This window comes from Theropithecus gelada, chromosome 6, assembly GCF_003255815.1.
Source record: "Theropithecus gelada isolate Dixy chromosome 6, Tgel_1.0, whole genome shotgun sequence".
In the NCBI taxonomy this organism is placed as follows: domain Eukaryota; kingdom Metazoa; phylum Chordata; class Mammalia; order Primates; family Cercopithecidae; genus Theropithecus; species Theropithecus gelada.
Window position 1 is genome coordinate 42,246,282 of NC_037673.1, and position 20,883 is coordinate 42,267,164.

The 20,883-nt window shown below is 39.2% G+C and overlaps 1 protein-coding gene across 7 annotated transcripts in view; it reads left to right on the top strand.

Annotated features, from left to right (window-relative positions):
• GHR (growth hormone receptor) overlaps positions 1 to 20,883 on the top strand; it is a 300,485-nt gene that overhangs the window by 130,972 nt on the left and 148,630 nt on the right. For 5 of the 7 annotated variants that reach the window (XM_025387793.1, XM_025387794.1, XM_025387795.1 and 2 more), the window contains exon 2: positions 4,838 to 4,918. In XM_025387793.1, the coding sequence (XP_025243578.1) occupies positions 4,849 to 4,918 (70 nt within the window). In that variant the 5' untranslated portion in view covers positions 4,838 to 4,848. Of the gene's footprint in view, positions 1 to 4,435; positions 4,919 to 20,883 lie in introns of those variants that run through there. The other 2 variants (XM_025387798.1, XM_025387800.1) reach the window with 2 other exon arrangements.

Consider the following 20,883-nt stretch of genomic DNA (forward strand, 5'->3'; position numbering starts at 1 on the left):
GAGACTTGTCACCATAATAGTCTAGTCTTCTCCTTAAATTCACGTGATACTCCTCATCTCTATATAGCTCTCCCTCACCTTCAGTAATGACCTCCCTTGTGTCTCAATCTTTGGTCTCTTACCTTCAACTTCCCACTAGTTGTTTCTCACATTTCCAAAAGTCTTATAATTGCCTTAAAACACCAAGTATCTGAAGCAGTCCTATGACCTTCTCCTCCCGCTAACGAACTCAGATCCCCAAATCCTGATTTCTTTCACTAGCACTATCTCTCATCCACACATACCCAGTTATTTGTGACAGACATGTCTCTACCATCTCTCATATCCAATCATCACCAAATCTTGTCAATACTTCTCAGTGATATTAAGTTAAGAAGGCATGAAGGGCAGCTGTAACCTAAGGAAAACCCACTTTTGCACCAAATCTCTAGTGACTTTCTGATCAATCTGAGTTGAAAATGCTGTTTTAATCTGGTCCTACCTCACCAATCTAATTTTATGCCCTTTTATTCATAAATTTGAACCTTGTTCTCTATTCACTAGCTTCCTCAGAATATCGTCCAAAACATACTCAGAATTCATACTCACATCCAGAACATTTGCTCTGAGCTTTTACCATACAAGTTGACCATAGTTTCTCTCCCTTTTCCACTCTTATCTGTCATCTAGTTCTAATTTTAAGACTGTCAATTCGATGCCTGATTTTTCCCTAGTCTGACCTTCTATTTTCAGATATGCCCCTTCTTTTCACAGTTTCATGTGTTTGTACTGCCTTATTCTTGAAGAACCATGATTTTCATTGCTTTTGCGTTAATCTCCGTAGTGCCTTGCTCAGTGCTAGCAGGAACTAGTAGTTTAACAAATACTTGCTAATTATAAATTAAAGAGAATTAAACATATTGGTTTCTTTGTCAGGAGTTGGTTATAGCATGCTGGAAAATGTATTATACCTAACCCTCATCTTTTCTCATGTGTTTACAAATTGTTTTATGGCCAAAGAATAAGTTAGTATATCATGGGCCTAATTATGTAATTTGGAGGCCTCCTCTGCTGGGCAGTCTACAGATTTAAAATTCATGCCAGCTGCATTACACTGGTTTTGAACTTGCTTTTTCTTGAGAAAGATGGGAAGCAGGCAAAATGCCTCAGGCTTTGAGGGTGGAAACGGTGTGAGTTCCATTATGCAAGAATAGAAGCCCATTTTTTATCCCGCCTGCTGAAAATCTTGCCATGAGTCTATAGTCAAAGAATGTGTAAATATCAAAAGAAATTTAGAGAGGGATTTTCCCTAGGAAAATATTGCAAGCTTAAAAAACCCAGGGAGCTAAGGTCCAATTTAGTAGATTCCTCTGAACAATGCCATCCTCTACTTAGATTATTATAGAACCTCTTATGACAGTATTTGAGTGGACTGCTGTGTCTCTGGGTTAATAGGTACAAGTAATAAGTTTAGGTATCTGGGCAAAAAGGGTTTGGTGGAGGGGAATAGAGGGACTTTCTTTTTCTCACATCTGGCATATCATTACATTGTAATGTCAGATAACATTAAAGTTCCGAACTTCATGTGTCAGCACTCTGACCTTTCCTAGGGACATTTTGTCTCGGCTAGAACCTAATAGAGAAAGATTCCCACATCTAGAAGGTGCCATGTGGGGCTCTGCAAAGATGACGTGGACTGCTTACAATACAGTTGAATGTCACTTCTCGTGGCCTGGCTCATGTGAGGACCCTAGAGAGAGTTCTGCAGAGGAGTGCAGAGGGCTACTTTTGGAGTCATTCCCACTGAGCCAACATCAGTGGAAGAGAAGGGGAAGAGTTAGGTTCTAATCAAGCACTTAGCTTCTGCTGAATCCATCCACATTTCTTTATCCTCCTCCTGGCCCCTGGTCTTAGTTAGAATTGGGTCCCTATGCGGTGTTCCAGGAAGCAGTAAACTGCAGTCACCTCCTATTTGGGAGCATGGCAATTTTAAATATTATTTTCTGCTGTAGGAGTATGCAGACAGATTTCTGGTTAATTTTGTGTTAAGGATTCTTGTTTGTTTTTTGTTTTGATAGAGCACATTCTATGGATGTATGTTCAGCTTATAAAGAAAGTGTTATAAGTATAATTCCTTTTTTTTCTTTTTTTTTTTTTTTTTTTTTTGGAGACTGAGTCTTGCTCTGTCGCCAGGCTGGAGTGCAGTGGCATGATCTCAACTCACTGCAAACTCCGCCTCCCCTGTTCAAGCGATTCTCCAGCCTCAGCCTCCCAAGTAGCTGGGATTACTGGTATGCACTGCCATGCCCAGCTAATTTTTGTATTTTTAGTAGAGACGGGGTTTCACCGTGTTGGCCATGATGGTCTCGATTTCCTGACCTCGTGATCCACCCGCCTTGGTCTCCTAAAGTGCTGGGATTACAGGCGTGAGCCACCGCGCCCTACCTAGTTCTTTATTTGGAAGAAGTGAAGCTCATTTGCATGCAGCTGCTTTCAAAAGTTTCGGGATTGGAGGAAGGTCATCAACTATTCAACTGAAGCAAATGCCATTTATTTGTGGCATCTGCCAGGTATCCTTGAGATGTCTGAAGAGGTGACTTCCAAACCAGAGGATGCGGCCTTCTGAGAAATGCAAACCTGTTCACACCCTTGCTCAGATGGGAAGCAAAAAGGGCTGCCTGGGAATTGGGGATTTACTGTTATACCCTGACATCAGAATAGCAGGTGCTACTGGAAACTTCTTTACCTGACACTAAGTGTCTTGGGAGATAACAAGTAAAATTAACACTGTATACAGCATCCAGTTCCTCAGTGTTTTCTCCACTTAAAAAGAATCAGCTGGGCACGGTGGCTCATACCTGTAATCGCAGCACTTTGGGAGGCCAAGGCGGGTGGATCATTTGAGGTCAGGAGTTAGAGACAAGCCTGGCCAACATGGTGAAATCCTATCTCTACTAAAAATACAAAAATTAGCTGGGCATGGTAGCACACACCTATAGTCCCAGCTACTTGGAAGACTGAGGCAGGAGAACCACTTAAACCTGGGAGGCAGAAGTTGCAGTGAGCCGAGATCATGCCACTGCACTCCAGGCTGGGCGACAGAGTGAAACAAAAAAAGAAAAAAGAAAGAAAGAATCAAATTCAAGGCAAATAGTTAGTTACCAACAGGATTGCATTTTTAGCCTATAACATCTTTTTTAAGCCTTTTAATATGTTTCTGCTGGAGGTTTCCAGCTTTGATTACATAGCCTGTTCACCTAGGAGTAAAGGACATTGGGAGGGAGAGATGTTCAGTGGTTCTCATTTGGAAAGTAGATAAGGATGATGCAAGGCCGTCAGCTCAAGGCCTTCCAGGTTAGGAATTAAAAACATGGATGTTGTAAAAACCACAACTCATATTTATCTGAAATCTCACCATTGACAGAGTGTGTTCACCTGCATGTTTACACTCAATCCTATGAACGACTCCATGAAGCAGTGTATGGAGGAGAGTTCCTCATGCATGTGGGTTTGCACATGGGGATTCAGATGCAAGAAGATACTTAGTTTACATAGAGATATGTTTTTTATTTTACGAATATAAAATTATATGGAACAAAAAAAGATAAGTCCTCTGCTGTCTAGAAATTACAGTACATCAAGAATTTTATCCCTATGTAGAATTACACAGCCATTGCCAGAGGACCACATCTGTAGGCCCATGAAAACAAACATCTTTGCTCATTATTTCAGCCTGATTAGGGATACCATGAAGGGCTATTCCATTAGGTCAGGTTTGCACAGTAATAAAAATGATGCCAGTAGAGGTCCTGGTGGAGCTCCTAGTATGATGATAAGTGTCTGAGTAACTTGTAAATAGTGCAATTTTATGGAAACGTTGCAGCTAAGCTTTAAAGTAGTTGGCATTAGTTGTTAGACACAACAACAGCTCTACAAAAGGCAATATGCTGAGTTCATTTTTGACTAGCCCAAACTTGCCTCAAAAGATCCGGGATGTGGACACCCTGGTATATTTTTTCTAGAAAAGCTTATTTCCTTCCTCCAGATAAAGGTGTATGGTCACTGAGGTGTGTACTGACAGATGTGTTGATCTACTCTCTCCGTTAAACTGAAGGGCTCCAGGTGTGGCCACACTGGGCTTCTAAATGCCTAGCAAAGCCACAGATGCATCCCTCTTGGTGTCTGAGGTGTTCACATTCCTGGGTCTTTCAGATCTGTATTCCTCATGAAAATAAAAACTCTCTACGATACAATCTGTCCTTGTGGGGTTTTAGTTTTACTAGGGAGTTTTTGTTTTCTTTTGCTTCCCGCCCTCTTTCTGCTTCCCTTCTAGTTAAACCTCTTTAGGATGGCTCATTAGCACTTTGTTTTGCGTGTGCTGAGCTGTTTTGTTCACTGGGAAACAGATTTATGAAATGTTACTATTACCGTGATTGTTCTGTTTTTCCTTTTATGGCCTGTCCAGCTCAAGGCCCCACGCTTGCTGATACTGCTGATAAGGTTTTCTATTTTCAGATCAAATTGAAGTAAACCTTACTGGCCCTGTTACTGAAGCTGTGCATGGGGGTCATTGGCTGTGAGGTGTTTCTATGGCTTTGAGCCAGGATGTGAACATCTCTAGTGTTCACGTTATTTCCTGAGACGAGTACTCACGTGCAGTAGAATTTATTACAACCTGCTGTTTGAGTTCATGAAAAGTAGGACAATATGAGACTCGGGGCAATGAAAGACTTACTAGGATTCCTTCTGGAACTGATTCATCAGCACATTCATGGCTTACCCAGTCTTTAAACAGTATTTCATGATAATGGTCTGCTTTTAATTGCTGGGCTTTACCTTACTCTTTTTGTGATTGCAGGTCCTACAGGTATGGATCTCTGGCAGCTGCTGTTGACCTTGGCACTGGCAGGATCAAGTGATGCTTTTTCTGGAAGTGAGTGTGAGTTCTGCTTTTCCATTTCCACCCTCAGTGGTTTGAAACAACACTGAATTGTATTTGTTATATCCAAGTTTTGTGGATGATTTCATTAAAAGATGCAAGTTTTACATAGCAGCAAATAGGAAACTTGATTTAACTTTAAAATCAGAAACTAGTAGGACTTTTCCGTGGATGTTTAGGAGGAATGCAGTAGTCAGTCAACTTTGGCATCTGGTGTTTTCATGTCAAAAATTAATGCTACAAATCATGCTGAGGACATTTATGTTGAAGAAAAGCCAGGTCTCTTGTTCTCAGGCTCTGGGAGAAATATTGAAGTTACACTGAAGAGTTATTAGCTTACTGTTCACTCAGTTCATTTGTGACTAAGGATATCTAGTCTATTTCCAGAGCTCAGAATTCAGGCTTGTTAATCATATTCTCTGAGAAAGGAAATTGCAGGTTTCAAATGAATTTCACCTCTCACTCTCTGGGTGATTACCATTTGGCTAAGTTGAGGGAAGAGACACCTGAAATAGTTGAATGATATACCCAGAAATTATGAGCTTCCTTCCCCATCTCTATAATTCTCCCTCCCTTTTTTATATCCCTCTCCTGGTAGAGAAGTCTCAATATGTATAAACTATGTCTCATAGCAGACCTAACTAAAACAAGGAAGAGTAATGGAAGGGAAAGGGGAGAAGAATTTTTCTGTCAGAAAGAAAACTGTGCTCTCTAAAGGGTGGTGGGAGACCTTTTTTTTTTTTTTTTTAAATGAGTACTTGATACTTTTCCTTGCCTGTGCTTCTACAGAAGAAAGAAACAATGTATTTCTCCCATGCTATGACACTACTGAATTTAGTTGTTACTTTAAGAGTGTCTGACTCCCCTTCTCACCATTCAGCTCATGTTGGAAAATACAGTTTAACAGCAGACTTAGCGCCTTAAGATGTCCTCCCTGACCTTCTAGCCAAAAATAAATCCGTAGTAGTGAGCTGCTGAGGGTGACCAGAGTCACTTAGAAAACGAGAAGAGTAAAAGATGTTATTTTATCTCTTAAAGCAATTTAAAAATATTTATAGAAAAGAGTCATAATTGTTTGAAATATTTTTTGGTCTCTCTGGTGTTATAATGTCAACATTATGCAAGTCAAACATGGAGAGAATTGCAGGCTCCATTTCAGCAGCTTTTCCCATGGCTGGTTTTAGACCCTGGTTCTGAGCCAAAAAATTGCAGCTGAGATCCTCTGCTGTTCCAAAGTCATGGTGGCTTAATCTCTCGTTTCTTCATTAAGGTGACTTTCACTCTACTGGGCAAGATTTGAGGAATTTTAAAAAACTTGTGAAATGAAAAGTATGGCATAGGAAATCTTTAAAGAAAATTTAAAATGCATCCCCAGCTGAGAGATTAGAGCTCAAATTACATTTTAGAGCTAGAAAGTCTGCACGGAGCATCTGTTTCCACTGCTTCGACATTTTACTAAACCTTTGAGTTCCTGAGTGAAGAGAAAACATCATTAGTTGCTTTTAATGCTTGATTTTTTTCTTTTTAATAGTTTTGTTTGATTCATTTATTTGTTTAGGGAGAGCAGAATATAAGCAAATGCAGTGGTTTATACTAAACACAAATCACATATCCTACCAGTGGTTACACATAGGAAGTAATTTAACAAAGAAGAACATTTTTGTCTCCTTTTTTTTTTTTTTTATTTTTGTCTTGTTGAGCTAACCAATATTTCTTTTTCCTTTGGAATATGTGCATATTCCAGAATCCTTTCTTAAAATGATCTAAAGGTTAAGGATGGGGTATGATGTTTATGTAAGAAGGCATATGTAAGCTCATTCCAGCATGTGTGTGCATGCTTGCCTCTGTGTGTGTGTGTGTATTCTAGTTCTGGCCACTTATCTAAGGGGTTCTTGGGTTCAGCCAAAGTTACTGCATAACATGACACGGGTCAGTCTCAGATGACATTTATGGACCATGTGTTTGTTTTTCTGCCAGGTCTGGATTGTAGCCAAATCATTTTATTTTTATTGTGTCTCCTCTTGAATAAGGCAGACTAAAAATGTAGTTGAAATTTTAAAAAAAGAAAAGATACTACTATTGAATTCAGTTTGGTCAGTGAAAGAGGTGGCACTGATGGGTAAGTGATCTTGGAAGCATCACCTGGAGAAAAGTCACCCAGGAGCTGGTAGACGATGACAGACCTCTATGCATAGGGAAGGGTGGCACTTGAGCAGGGATTTTCTTGCGGGCAGATGAGCAATTAGAAATATACTGGCTCTGAAAGGATTTTTTTAAATTAAATCTGATTGCCCTGTGGGAAATTTAATGAGAACTAAATTTGAATAGTGCCATTATTGTGCTAGCTAAAGTGTTGTAATAGATATTTTCTGTCTCTCATCCTTAACATGAAGCTCTCATCCTTAATATGAAGCTCTATATCTGCTCCTCAAAGCCAATGACATAGTCTTGAGGAGAATTTTTTATTCCAAAATCAGGAATGATCCACAATGCCTTGTTTTCAAAGGGCTTCACATGGTTGACCTGTCAACTGATTGTGTCCAAATTGCTGCTGCTGGAATGATGTTGCTAGTGAGAAATGTGCATAAAGATCTGATGGATAAAAGTATTCTTCCAAGGAGTGCCTGTTATAAATTAGGTCGTATCTCTCTACTATTTCAGTCAGTCCACCCCTGAATATACCCTTTGACCTCAGTAACCTAAGGTGGAAGTAGGCAAGCCCCTGTCTTGTAGTTCAGTCTAGCTAGGACATGAGGAATGTCTTGAAATTAATGAGAGACTGTATATCTTTAAGGTTTAGATTGTGTGATGAAGAGAAATGGTCAAGATGCCCTGAAAAAGAATAGATCAAGGTGGACTAGAATAGTTAATTCAACAAATTCAATGTACTGATAATTCTTAAGAGTTTCCTATTTTCAAAGCCTGCACCTACGGCTATGAGGAATACATTGATTCTTCCCTCAAGGAACTTTTCATGTGTTAATAGATCAGGCATGTACACCAAGAATTACAATATCAGGCATTGTATATTAACTATCAAAATGGCTTGAATCACACTTTATAGAAGTGATGATGTTGGGAGGGATACCTCAGCTGTGGTGAATTACAGCTTCATAAAGGAGGCTGGCATTGTTTCAATAGAGACTAGAATGTCGGGTTTAAGATTTTAAAAGGCTGAGAAGAACAGAAGGCTATTACAGGAATAACTTATGCAATAAAGCAACAACATAAACAGAAGTGTACAGATGTAGATATGAGATGTCCATGGAGAACAATTCATTCACTTACTGAGTGTTATATATATATATATATATATATATATATATATATATATACACACACACACACACATACACACACACACACACACACATATATATATATGGCACTGTCTAGTCAATGGATGGTTCTATTTTAGCATTTAACATTCAACGAATATATCTTGAGCACTTACTTCATGGAAGGCATAGGATTAATTTGGCCAAGGTGTGTGGTACGTAGGTGCTATATTTGTAATTATTCCCATTGGAAGCAAACTTAGGTCAGTAGGTTTGAGTCAAATTATAGAAGGCCTAGAGATAGCGAAGGCATTATGGAAAAGGCAAGACTTGCTGGGCCCTTGAAGAATCAGTAGCATTTGGAGAGGAAGAAAAGAAAGAGGAATTGTATGCCATATCCAGCAAGTAATAGGCCTCAATGTTGGAGGCCAGAGAAAAGTGCTACCTGCAAGATGGAATAGTTTGTATGTGTGATATTTATATGTAACATATATAATACCTATGTATAATATTGATATATATTTACATATAACATATTTATATTTGTATGTGTGTAATACATACACTATATATGTACATATATACATATATATGTGTATATATGTACAGTATATGTATATAGTATATATATATATGCATGCCAGTTAGGTGTGGCTTATAGGCAAAGCACATAATTGACATCACTCAAATTCTGCAAAAGGTGTTATATCATTCTACACCCTTCAAGGTAAGAGACTTAGGAATGAGGTGCCACATCCTAAGGGAACCGAGAGCCCCAAAATAATGTTTTCTGTATATTTTGAACATTTTTCATAAACCTATGCACACTGACAAAACACTTACTTGAAAGAAAAGACACTCCTGTTCTCATTGCTATCAGATAGGAAATAATGGCACAGTGGACAAAACAATTTATTTTTTTAAATAAACTCTATCTCACTACAGGTGAAGTTCCACACAGCCCTGAGAGGATGTCAAGACATGTCGGATATATTTCATACAAGTATTCGAGTCATGGTTTCAGTTAGTAAACAGTAATGAATGCATCTGTTAAATGTGTTCAAGAATGAACAATTCAAGGCTTTCCATTCACAGTGAAGATGGGGAGAAAAGCCACAGAGCTTTTGATTGCTGCTGTCTTGACCATCATCCAGAGGCAAGAAGAAATCTTATGGTGTGTTCTAGTGCTATGGCCTGTGTCCATGTACATCAGCAATCCTCTGACCCCTTGTCCTCCTGATATTGCAGACTTTATTTGATGTTGGAGTTCAGCAGGTCACAGCAAGCTGGGTTAATCTAGATGGTGCCAATGTAGATAATGACACAAAAAAAGTCTTTCAAGAAGCTTTTATTAAGTCATTGTACAGATTCAAGGAGGAGTTTTATGTATTTATTTATTTATTCATTCATGCATGCATGCATGCATTTATTCATCTTTTTCTTTTAGAGATAGGAACTCACTATGTTGTACAGGCCCCAAACAGTTCTACTAGCTTCACACAATCTTTCTTCAGTCTGTAGAGTAGCTGGCATTATAGGTATGAGCCACTGTGCCCAGTCCAAGGAAGAATTTTGAATGTATATTCCTGCCTTTAAGGAGCTCACAGTCTTTAGAAAACAGAGAAATAAACATAATTTAATTGTGATCCTCTTAGGTTATTAAAGGGTTTTAATCTAGGTAATAATACTGTTAGATTTTTACTTTGTCAATAATACTCCTAATAGGATAAAAGTAAATTCAAAAGGGATGAATTAGAGGAGGAAGGTGATGACAATAGGTCAGGAGAGAGATAATCTAAGTGTGGCAGGGGTGATTAAAAAATAGATGGATCACAAACACAGGGATGTTAGGAAGACAGAGTTACCAGTACTCAGAGTCCAATTAACCTGTGGATATTTGACTTGGGGAACTATCAGTGCCTTCTTTTCCATCCGTTTCTAAGTTTCTGCATTTTTAATTAATGTGATCATCAGCAATGACTCACGTTTAATGCAGTGAAGTCCTGGTGCACAGTTCAGCCTATTAGCACTAAAGTGGCACTTGCACAGAACAACTGTGTAGGGGAGGAAACACGCTGAGGCTGGATGACAGCAGAGTGTCTAAGCTACGCATCTTTTGTACCATTTCTCTGAACTCCTCATGCCTGTGTCTACCCTGGGTCCCACAGCTCTCTGCTCAGCTCTGCAGTATGGCTGTGATATAGCTCAGGCTACTATGCAGTGAGGGTCTACAGCAAGGACAAAGGTCTGAACTCCCTCCTCATTGTAGTCTCTGGACATTTGTGACTCTATCCCGAGACCTTGACAACCCCCCAAGTATTTTATCATTGCTAGAGTATGTACTTAACTCATGGGATGCAATAAAATATATGCAGGATGAGTTGAGAACAGCAAAGCCATGTGCTGGGCAGAGTCTGGGAGGTTGGTTAGGCTCCCACAGAAACTGAGTGACTCACCTCTACAAAGAAGCTGGCAGTGTGAGTGATTAGATTTATGCCACAGATAATTAGTAAATTGAAGGAGTGGGACCACCCAAGAATACTTAGAACCCTGACTGTTAGTTAAATTCACACATGCCAGTGATCGAGTATATTTCTGGTCTTCCACATTAGATGCCAGCTCTTATGGGACCAGAGCCAGTCCTGGTTATATAATAGAATGTTTCCACACCAGTTTGGTTCAGTATCCTAAATTGGGGCTCTTGTTATGGGGTAGACAGGAATGAGGTCGACATAATGTATTTGGTGTTTGGTGATGGCAAAGAGTACCTGTTCATAGACACACCTGGTTGTTCACCTCTGGCTAGAGACCAACCCAAGTTCAACTGTACAGAAGTCCATTTTGGCCTTTACTGGCCCAGCCAGCCTCTACCTGAGATCATTCCCTACAACAAGGGGCCCAGGATTCCTCAGTCACCCCAGCACCTTTTCCCGAGGAAAACCATCTCATGAAGAACTTGCCACTGATGATTTTCTCCTCACTGTGCATTGAAGTCAGTGGGTTTCTAACTGAGAACTGGTTCCTTTTAAACCTTCTTAACCTTACACTGTATATGATATAGAACTGTAGGCAGTTCAGAGTCACCAATAAAGACATCTTTTGGGGTCTCTACTTGGCTTGTAACCACCTGCTTATCCACAGTATTATGCACCTAGCTTGTCATCAGGCAGAGTCACCAGCAGCCACAACACAAGGGTCCACCTTCATCTTTCCGAAGCAGCAGGCAATGTCACTCCATTTTGACTTTTCTGGCAATACTCATACGGATTGTTAAATAATGCTGTCAACAGTGTCATCTTCAAACCCAAAGCAAAGCTTCCTCATCATCTGTAGTTAGCAGCATAAAGACGGTGATGATGCGTAACATAAACACACTTTGAAATCTGATGCAATTGACCCTACGAAGAGAGTATTCCTTAGTGCCCTGTCTGGCAACTCCTGGAGAGACCAAGAGGCCTTGGGCCTTAGAGCACTTCTTCAGCCTCAGCTGCAAATCCATTTTTTCTAGTTCCTTGTTCCCAGGATGAAGCCACAGTGTTTCATCAGATACATCTATCAGGAATCTCTGTTTCTGTCTATATAACAATTTAACTTAAGCCTCAACCTGCACAGTGTATGCGTCACATTTCCATGGAAGGATTGCAGGTATTAGAAGATGATGGATCATGTCTTGACCACAGGGGAAATGTTTCAGGATGTTTTTATAGAGGCTTTCACTAACAAGCAGGACACGGGATTGGCAGAGAGGTGGGGGTAGGAGGCAGGTGAAGGGTGGCATTTGTTGTGTGTCCCTCTTCTAAATGAAGTTATAATGACATCTGTGTTTCAAGCGTGTGGAAAGTTTGGATTGAGCTTGAAATAAATACAATTTAATTGGTTTCAAATAACTGAACAAAATGACCATTCCATGCCCTGTGTAATAAAATGGTATGGAATTAAAACTCACTAGATGTTAAAATCCATGAGGGATATTTTGCTTGATGACCATCCTTCAGCATTCTGATGAGGATCTTCATTTATTTGTTGAATGAATAAGTGAATCAGCATCTAAATCCTGACCTTTGATTTCCTCAGTTCTCTCCTGCAATTGTCACTGATGCTCTCATCTCCAGTCCTGAGCAAGGCAGGAGTTGAATTAGTATCCCCTTATAGTGGGAGGGGTCTAGAAGTAGCTGTGCCACTTTAGAAGCTAGGCTTTGTGGGCTTTTCCTGGTGATGGAATGATTTTATTTTCCTGCTTTATACTCCAGTTACCACCAAGATCAGAATTCTGCCCTAAACACTAATGTGTGAGAGCCTGATGTCCTTCCTAAGTCTTGTCAACCTCTTTCCAGGTGACTGAACTCCGAACCCCATGCACCAGTCACCAACATTCTGCATTAAGTGACCCGGTCACCCAGCACCATCCCCCTGACACCACCTTTATCTCTACACCACCTACCTGATTAAATCTCCTCAAATATTGACAGACATAATGATGCCTGAAGATCCCAAATCCAAATTTTCTTTGCCCCTTTGGACATTGAACTTTAGATTACAAAAGACCCTGACTAGGGATCCTGTGGATAGCTGAGTCAATTTTCTTAGCCCCATTCCTTAAATATCAAGTCTTTCTAATTTTCCAATGAGAGCACATCTTGAAGTATGACACTCTTGAGTTAAAAGTCAATTTATATTAATAAAATCCTTAATTTCTTGATTTCTGAATTTGAAAAAATGACACTTTGTGTATCTTTTAATTTTTTGGCAAAACCTTCCAAATTTGTGGAAGGAGAAATAATATTGACTACTGGATAACCATGTGCTATGTGTAAATATTAACAGATTTGCCTTAGTGGACACTGAATTGATGATGTTTGCCACATTATATTTTACAGAGCCTTGGCTCTTCCAAAAATGAGAGGTCATTTTTCAGGGGAGGACCATTTTGTGTTTGGCTAACATTTAGGACATATAATTTCTTCTCCTCTACGTGCCACTGACCCACTGCATCCCTGGTTGGAGCAAGAGGAGCCATGCTTTCCTTAATAATTGCTGATGGTGAAACGATGTATTGTAACAAGAGCAGAGGAATAGGGAAACAGGAGAAAGATAGTCAGTTGAAGAGTCCTGCCCTGTGTCAGGGCACCGTTTGGCCAGCTGGGCTTGCTAGGACTAGAATATAGAAAGTACATGAAGCTTCATACTCAGACAGCTCTGGCTACGTTGAAAACTGATATATCATGGTGCCCAGCTTTCTTTGTTAGCTGGGCCAGCATCATACCCTCTAGTATTTGCTCTGAACTTCATAAGCATGGTTGACTAGCTTTCTCTTCCTCTGCAGTTATTATTCAGACTGGATAGTTTCTAAGAAGGCTTTTATTGAGAAATAGAAGGAGGTAAGTTAACTTCTGTGCATATCTTGGCCATATTTGCTTGAGAAACTGATGTGTATACTATAGCCATTATGGGTGTGAAAGGCAAAAGTGTAAGTGCTCTCCAGTATGACCTGGCTGTCTTGTCTTACTTCTATATTTGATTGCTAAAAATATATATTCTTAGGTCAAAAAACTCACTTTTAGGGAAAAAATAGAAGAATATTAATAACCAAAATAGAAGAATATTAAGAACTTTAACATGAGACGTATTTAGATTAAAACCATCTCTTTTTGGATTTTGGGGGGTGATTTCTCCAACATGTTTGGGACTGGGTTGCTATTCACCCAAAGGTGGAAACTTTTGATGTTGGGGAATGCCACTGATGCCTTAAAGCAGAGGGTAAAAGGAAAAGACTGAAATTCCAGGCTAAAAGAGGAGAGTGTGGCCACCACTGAGCCCAAGTTAGCATTCAATAAATACTGTATAAATTAGAGATATATTTCTGCAGTTGGTTGATAGAAACTTACTATGATCTGCCTCAGGGTGCATCAAATTCCTCTGGTACTTTGATCCTATTATTGACTGTCACTTCCTTGGGGGCAGCAGTTAATCAAGCAGAGGCTTATCCTGTCAGAGAGTAAAGGGAGCTATGAAGGAGCTCGCTGGGAGGAAAAACTGGTCCTCAGAGATGCTTAGGGTTTAGGACCAGTAAGAGGCAGTCTCCACACCACCTACATCTGATTCCTGTTTCCTTCTTCTCTGCTGTGGTCAGGAGAAACAGTTTAGATTAGGTATTTCAGAGCAGTGGTGTTGGACTTTGTCAAAACTGCATTTGAATGCCCTATATGAATTGAGTGACTTTTTAAAGGTTGAGTTCCCCAGAAGTAGGATGCTGAGGCAAGGATTCCTATGAAAGTGAATTATTAGAAAATGGTCCAGGGAGAAAGCGATAGGAGAGTAGGAAAATGAGACTGGGAAGGTAAAGAAACCATCCTCAGGAGGATGCAAATTTCTACACGCTATCAGTTGTCCAAGTGCAGGTAAAACTGGCTCCAGCAGCCTGAGAGCAGCCGACACAGAGACACAGGACCAGAGTGTGGGACTGAAACCACACATGAAGCCTGTGTGCAAAAAAAAAAAAAAAAAAAAAAGGTAAAGAGGGGCTGGGCGCGGTGGCTCACACCTGTAATCCCAGCACTTTGGTAGGCCGAGGCAGGTGGATCACGAGGTCAGGAGTTCGAGACCAGCCTGGACAACATGATGAAACCCCATCTCTACTAAGAATACAAAAATTAGCTGGGCAGGGTGTCGGGTGCCTGTAGTCCTAGCTGCTGGGGAGGCTGAGGCAGGGGAATTGCTTGAACCCAGGAGGCAGAGGTTGCAGTGAGCTGAGGTGGTGCCACTGCACTCCAGCCTGGTCAACAGAGCAAGACTCTGTCTTGGAAAATAAATAAAATAAAATAAAATAAGACAAAATAAATAAAATAAAATAATAAAATAAAGTAAAATAGGCAAAGAGATGAATCTACGTCACCAAAGCACTGACAGCATCTGCTACAGTGACTTTGGTCGTTTCTTACATTCTCTGAGCCTCAGTTTTCTTATCTGTTAAGTCAGAGGAAAATGACTTATTTAAAAAGGCTTCAGTGAGGTAACACAAGTAAAGCACCTATTGAGATTAGTACACAGGAAAAGCAGTTACTGAATACAATTAGTCAGTTGGTAATTGGTAATAATTATGTATAATTCCTGTAATTATAGGAAGCTCTATATAATTATTCTATATAATTCCTATAATTGGAATTACCAATAGGCTAATTGTGTTTAGTAACTACTGTTATTGTCCTCAAGTTGAGTTATTATTGCAAACCCTGAGGCCTAAATAAACATGCAAAATAAACTGACATGTGGAATTTTATTTATAACAATATATGTATGCCTAAAAGAAGTGGTTCATTTGCACAAGGAAGTTTTAGAAGCTACAGAGAATTTTAATAATGACTACAGAAAACTATCTTGAAGATGTTTCTAATGTTTAAGACATGATAGCATAAACCTTTATAAAACGGAATACTGTCCTATAGTTATAGTTGTAAGAATCAGTGTTTAGAGGATGGCTTTGATGAAATTGTACTGCTCTAGTTCCTGTGCTTCTAATAAAATTAAATCTGATTAATACAGAAAGTAGGTCTTTGGTAAGTTGATTCTGATGCTGGGAGTGATTTTCTTAATTCTTGCTCAGAAAGCCATCCATGAGAATTAAATGAGATAGCATGTACAATACCTGGTATAGTTACTGGTAAGAGGTTTTTAGTAAAGGTCAATCTCCTCATTGTTTACCTTCTCATCAAGAGAGGAAGAACAAGGAAAATTAGGTTGCTTTTTTGAGAAAATGCTTTATGCCAATTACAATTATCTGAAAGTAGAATAAATTTCTAGGTTAGGCAAGACTAGAGTTAAAACGTGGGTGTGCAGAGCTGACCTGCCAGGGTACTCTATACAGAAGTACATGGAAATGTATGTGCAAATACAGTTTCATATAATTGTTTTGATCATACACAGTTTCCACATCAGATTATATTTGAATGACTAATTCAGCAAATATAAAAAAGGCAGAAAACCAGTGGACAAGATGATTCCTAAGGTTCCTTTCTTCCTGGTCTATGCCCTAGTGTATTATTTGAATTGATATTCAGTGGAACACAGAGTTACTGCTGGAGATTGAGTTATAAAAAGATTCAAATGAGTTACTCCATTATATCTACTTAGGAAATCTTTTTTTAAAATAACTGATAGATGTTCAGTTGTGAGAAGCAAAAGGTATTTCTGGCCATCCCTTTATAGCTGTGTACATGACTGCAGAGCCATCATTTCATACTTACTTCCCCACATTCATGTACCATTTTCTCAAAGGAAAATGATTGAATTAACTTGCTAGTTTTGATTCTGGGGTTTGTTTTAAGCAACTGATATTTAAATCCACCTAGTCCTCTTTAGCTGTTCTCCTAGAAACTTTAATATTAAGAAACAGCTGAACTTACACATTTTGTAAAAGAGTTCAGACAATGAATTCCTTCTCCTTGAAATGCGTAGAAGTACCCAAGTGCTAGCTATACCCAACAGCCTTTTCTAAATACAAAAAGGATTGACAAACCAAGCATTCATCCTGGCTGGGTCCAACAGTTAGGAATCAAACCATGAACTTGCTATTCCTCTGTTTGTGGTTAACTTGTTTGTATATTTTTGAGGAAGATGATTCAATGCAAGAAGTAGTTTTATATAGTACATTAAGTAAATTTCCTATAGGATATACTTAATCAGAAAAATATTTTTGGACTAGAGCTCACAGAACATATGTTTACAATAGTTTTCAGAAAGTGAGGGGCTAAATGAGGATTTCTCAACCTTGGCACTATTGAGATTTTTCTATGGTGGGAGGCGTGTCCTGTGCATTGTAGCAAATTTATCAGCATTTGTGACCTCATACCCACTAGATACCAGTAGCCCCCTTCTCAGTTGCAACAACCAAAACAACTATAGACATTGCAAAGTGTCCTCTAGGGATCAAAATGGCTCCTGCTTGAGAACCACAGTCTAGATCTGGTAGTTGCATATTGAACTGACAGTCCCCAGGATTGTTGTGGGGATCAAATTAGATAAAACTCGTTTATGCTTTTTAAAAAGTAAAACAAATACATATAGTTACATTATACCTCTTCTTTTCATTTGTTACTCATCTAAGATTTTTTGAGCTCGATGATGGAACCCATAAATAAATTAACCTTAAGAGTCTCAAAGGTTTGCTAGGTAAACAAAGAGGTTAGAAGAAAAAGAGAGATCATATCAGATGTGCCTTAATGAATGTCTGTATGTAACACATACAAAAAGTTATGGGAACCCCAAGAAAGGAAAGGCTCTTTTTGAATGAAATCAGAGAAAACCAACTGGACCACACAGTTGAAGCTCTATAATAAGAATTACCAAGTAACTAATTGTAACTAAATACTCTTTCATACAATGTCATATATCCATGCAGTTTTTAAATCTAGAAGTAGTTAAGGTTCATGATTATCATTTCTCAGGGACACTACTAAAGTGGTATCAAATCTAAATGAGCAACTTAAGAACTGAAGTTGTTACAGACAGCTGTTAATTCCCTTTTTCATACCTGCTCCAATGATAGCCAACAATCAAACAAAAATAATAAAATAAAAACGAAAGCAAAAAATCCAACTCAGATTTCACTAAGTACAGCAATAAATATCAGAGACATTAGGGAATAATAATAGGTCAAAGCAGAAATTCATTCCTCAGTATGTTCTTCAAGTGGAAAAATTAGGTCTGTTTTAGTTCTGTTGATTCTAAAAGAAACACTCAGACTATCAAGAAAACCTGTTTTAAACTCTAAATCTGACACTGTAGATAGATAGATAGATAGATAGATAGATAGATAGATAGATAGATAGATAGATAGATAGATAGATAGATAGATAGAATTCTGCCTAAGTAATTATCTGCTGGTACTAAAGAGATTGACGAAGAGATTCACTAACCTACCAGAATTTCCCAACCTTGTTCCGGGTTATTCTACATTAAATATTCATTAACAAGGAAATTCCACATAAAAGCTGGTGTGCTTGATGGAGCCATATTTACATGAAAGGTTACAGCAATTTCTTCTTTAAACCTCCTCTACAATTTGACCAATTCCATGTTCCAGGGAGTACTCAGAGGTTGATTAGGACATGATTTGTTAGCTTAGCGTGTGCTGTACTAATGGTTATGAGTCACATTTGTTTTGGAAGATCACCCTTAAAGCCTGTCACTCATGCTTGTTTATGGGAAATGCAACAACTTAAACATCAGCTAACAAATCCCCATGAATGCATGGTCATATTTGAGTGCTTCTAACAAATGCTTCCTTTCATTTCTCCCTTGACAGCCCTAAGAATTAAAGACTAGTGGAGCAAACTGGGAGACATCCATGAACATTTATTAAAGGAAGCATAGGAGAGTGTGATAACTGCAAAGCCAGCTGTTGATATTAATATTATTGGTGTGAGATTAAATTTCATCAGTCTTAAAACCTGCTTTTTACCACCAGAAAAATCAATCTGCCATATTTAAGGTTACATTAATGTGGAACATTCCACATACTGAACTGTCACATGCCTTTAAAATAACCATGCCTTGCTGGGTGTTTGTTTTTTGTTTTTTTTTTTTTTTAATCATTACAAGTGAAACAAACAGCTGACAGGTGGGGATCTATTGGTATATTCAAGTTTTTCATGTGAAAATTTCCCCCAACATTATTTGTAATCCCAACCTGATTATGAGACACAAACATACCATATATAGGCAGAAGTATGTATCAGTAGCCTTTATATTTGGCACCTCACTATAAAATCCGTATTATGTTTCAGTGAACATATTTATGTCTTATACCTGAGTTTCTGGTTGCCTTCAGCTTTCCTCACTTGAAAAAAACTATACTTAAAAAACTATAATTTAATATTTAAAGTTAATTAACACAGCAAATATTTATTGAGAACCTATTATCTACCGGGTACTATTCTCAGTGCTTGCAATGCCTCAATGAACAAAAGAGATAAAAACCTCTACGGTCATGCTGCTTTCTTTAGTGAGATATGTGTGTGTTTGTGGAGTGGAGGACATGCATATGAGGCAGACAATAGACTACAAAAATAATATATTATCTAGGATTTTATAAGACAGAAAGAGCTATGGAAAACTGCCCCATTTGTTCCTCATCTGAGTATACCCAAAAGTTGATCTTGAATATTTCATATGAATCTCCTAGGTTCTAAATGTTAGAAACTAATTAAAAATATTTTGAAACTAAACAATATCTTTGTGATCTCTCTGGCTAGAAGCCTCAGGACCAGCCCTCACTGTTTACTGATGAGGAAGTTGAGGCCCAGAGAATTAAATGATGTAGCCAAGATTTCAAGCACTTACTGTCAGAGGTAGGACCAAGACATACAACCTCCTTCTCTGGTGTGCTTTTCTCAATTGGTTAACATTTAACAGCAAGTGTTTTGGTTGATAAAATTTATTTGAAAATCTGTTTGAAACAGGACAAAATAGGAAATACCTGCTTATTCCCTCACTGCAGAGTTGTCATCAGCAGAAAGAAGATTTTGAAGTGTATGAATTATGTTCAGACAAGACCCTTATAAAATCACTCTCCTCTCTCCAGTGGCAGAAGTGTGGCCCCTGACTCCTCACCCATCCTCATTCATCTTTCATATTCCTTGAAAATTACCACTGAGTATTTTCCTTCTGCTTCTTGCAGCACCAGCAGAAAAGATGAGGATGGGTCTCTTGATTGCCATCACAAATCTCTTTCTTATTCTTGCTTCCATTCTTATTCTGCACATAACTTGGACTTGGCCATCATTCTTAGAGCTCCACTAAATTATTTGATTAAAAGATTGTTTATAAGTCCAGAGTTAGAACGGAATTGAAAAGGCACTGCACATTATGATGGAGAAGAATAAACTCCAGTCAAAAGTCATGGCTTCTGGACTCACCACCCTAAGGCAGCCTCACTGGAACTTGGTTTTCCAAATGTCAGTGGGGTTTTAGAATTTTCCTACTTGCAAGCTTGTTGTGAGGATTAAACGGTTAAGAGAGATTGTGTCTGTTATGGAATTGTGAAAACTGTAATTGCAGTCCACACTATAAAAATCTTAGTTACCTCTGTCCTTTCTCTAAAGACAGGTTGCTAGTGGAATAGACAAGTTTGCCATTATTTTGAAGGTTGTATTACGCACATATTATGTTAGTGAAGTTGGTCGTCTAAAAGTTGGAAGGGACCTCAGAGGTCCTATATTAGACCAACTGCGGTTATTCCTTAGAATAAGCTGGGAGTTTTCTGAAAAACACAAATTCTGAAGCCTCATACATAGAGATTCTGATGTGGAAGATCTGGAATTGATGGCAGCAGCTGCCCATCTGGAGCTGCTGCTGTGAAGATGCCGGCTATAGTGGGGGAAGTGCGGCTGGGGCTGTGCCCTCCACAGAGTGCCAGGTGGGAAACCTGCCCCTTCTGAGTTGGCAGGTCTGAAGCCCAGTGCTCTTCAGGCACAGTTGCAGCTGCCCATCTGTGGCTCCAGACCTGGGCATCCCTGCGCTCTCGGGGGCGCAGGAAGCACCCCCTGCTCCTGCAGGCTTGGAAGTGCCTGCTGTCACTCCCTGGCCTCTCCCTGCCCCTGCACCCAGCACCCGCTCCGGAGTGAAGCAAAGTCGTGGCCAAGCCTGGATGCTGTCATGACCTGGACAGGTGTGCACACACTCGGGGCAGTG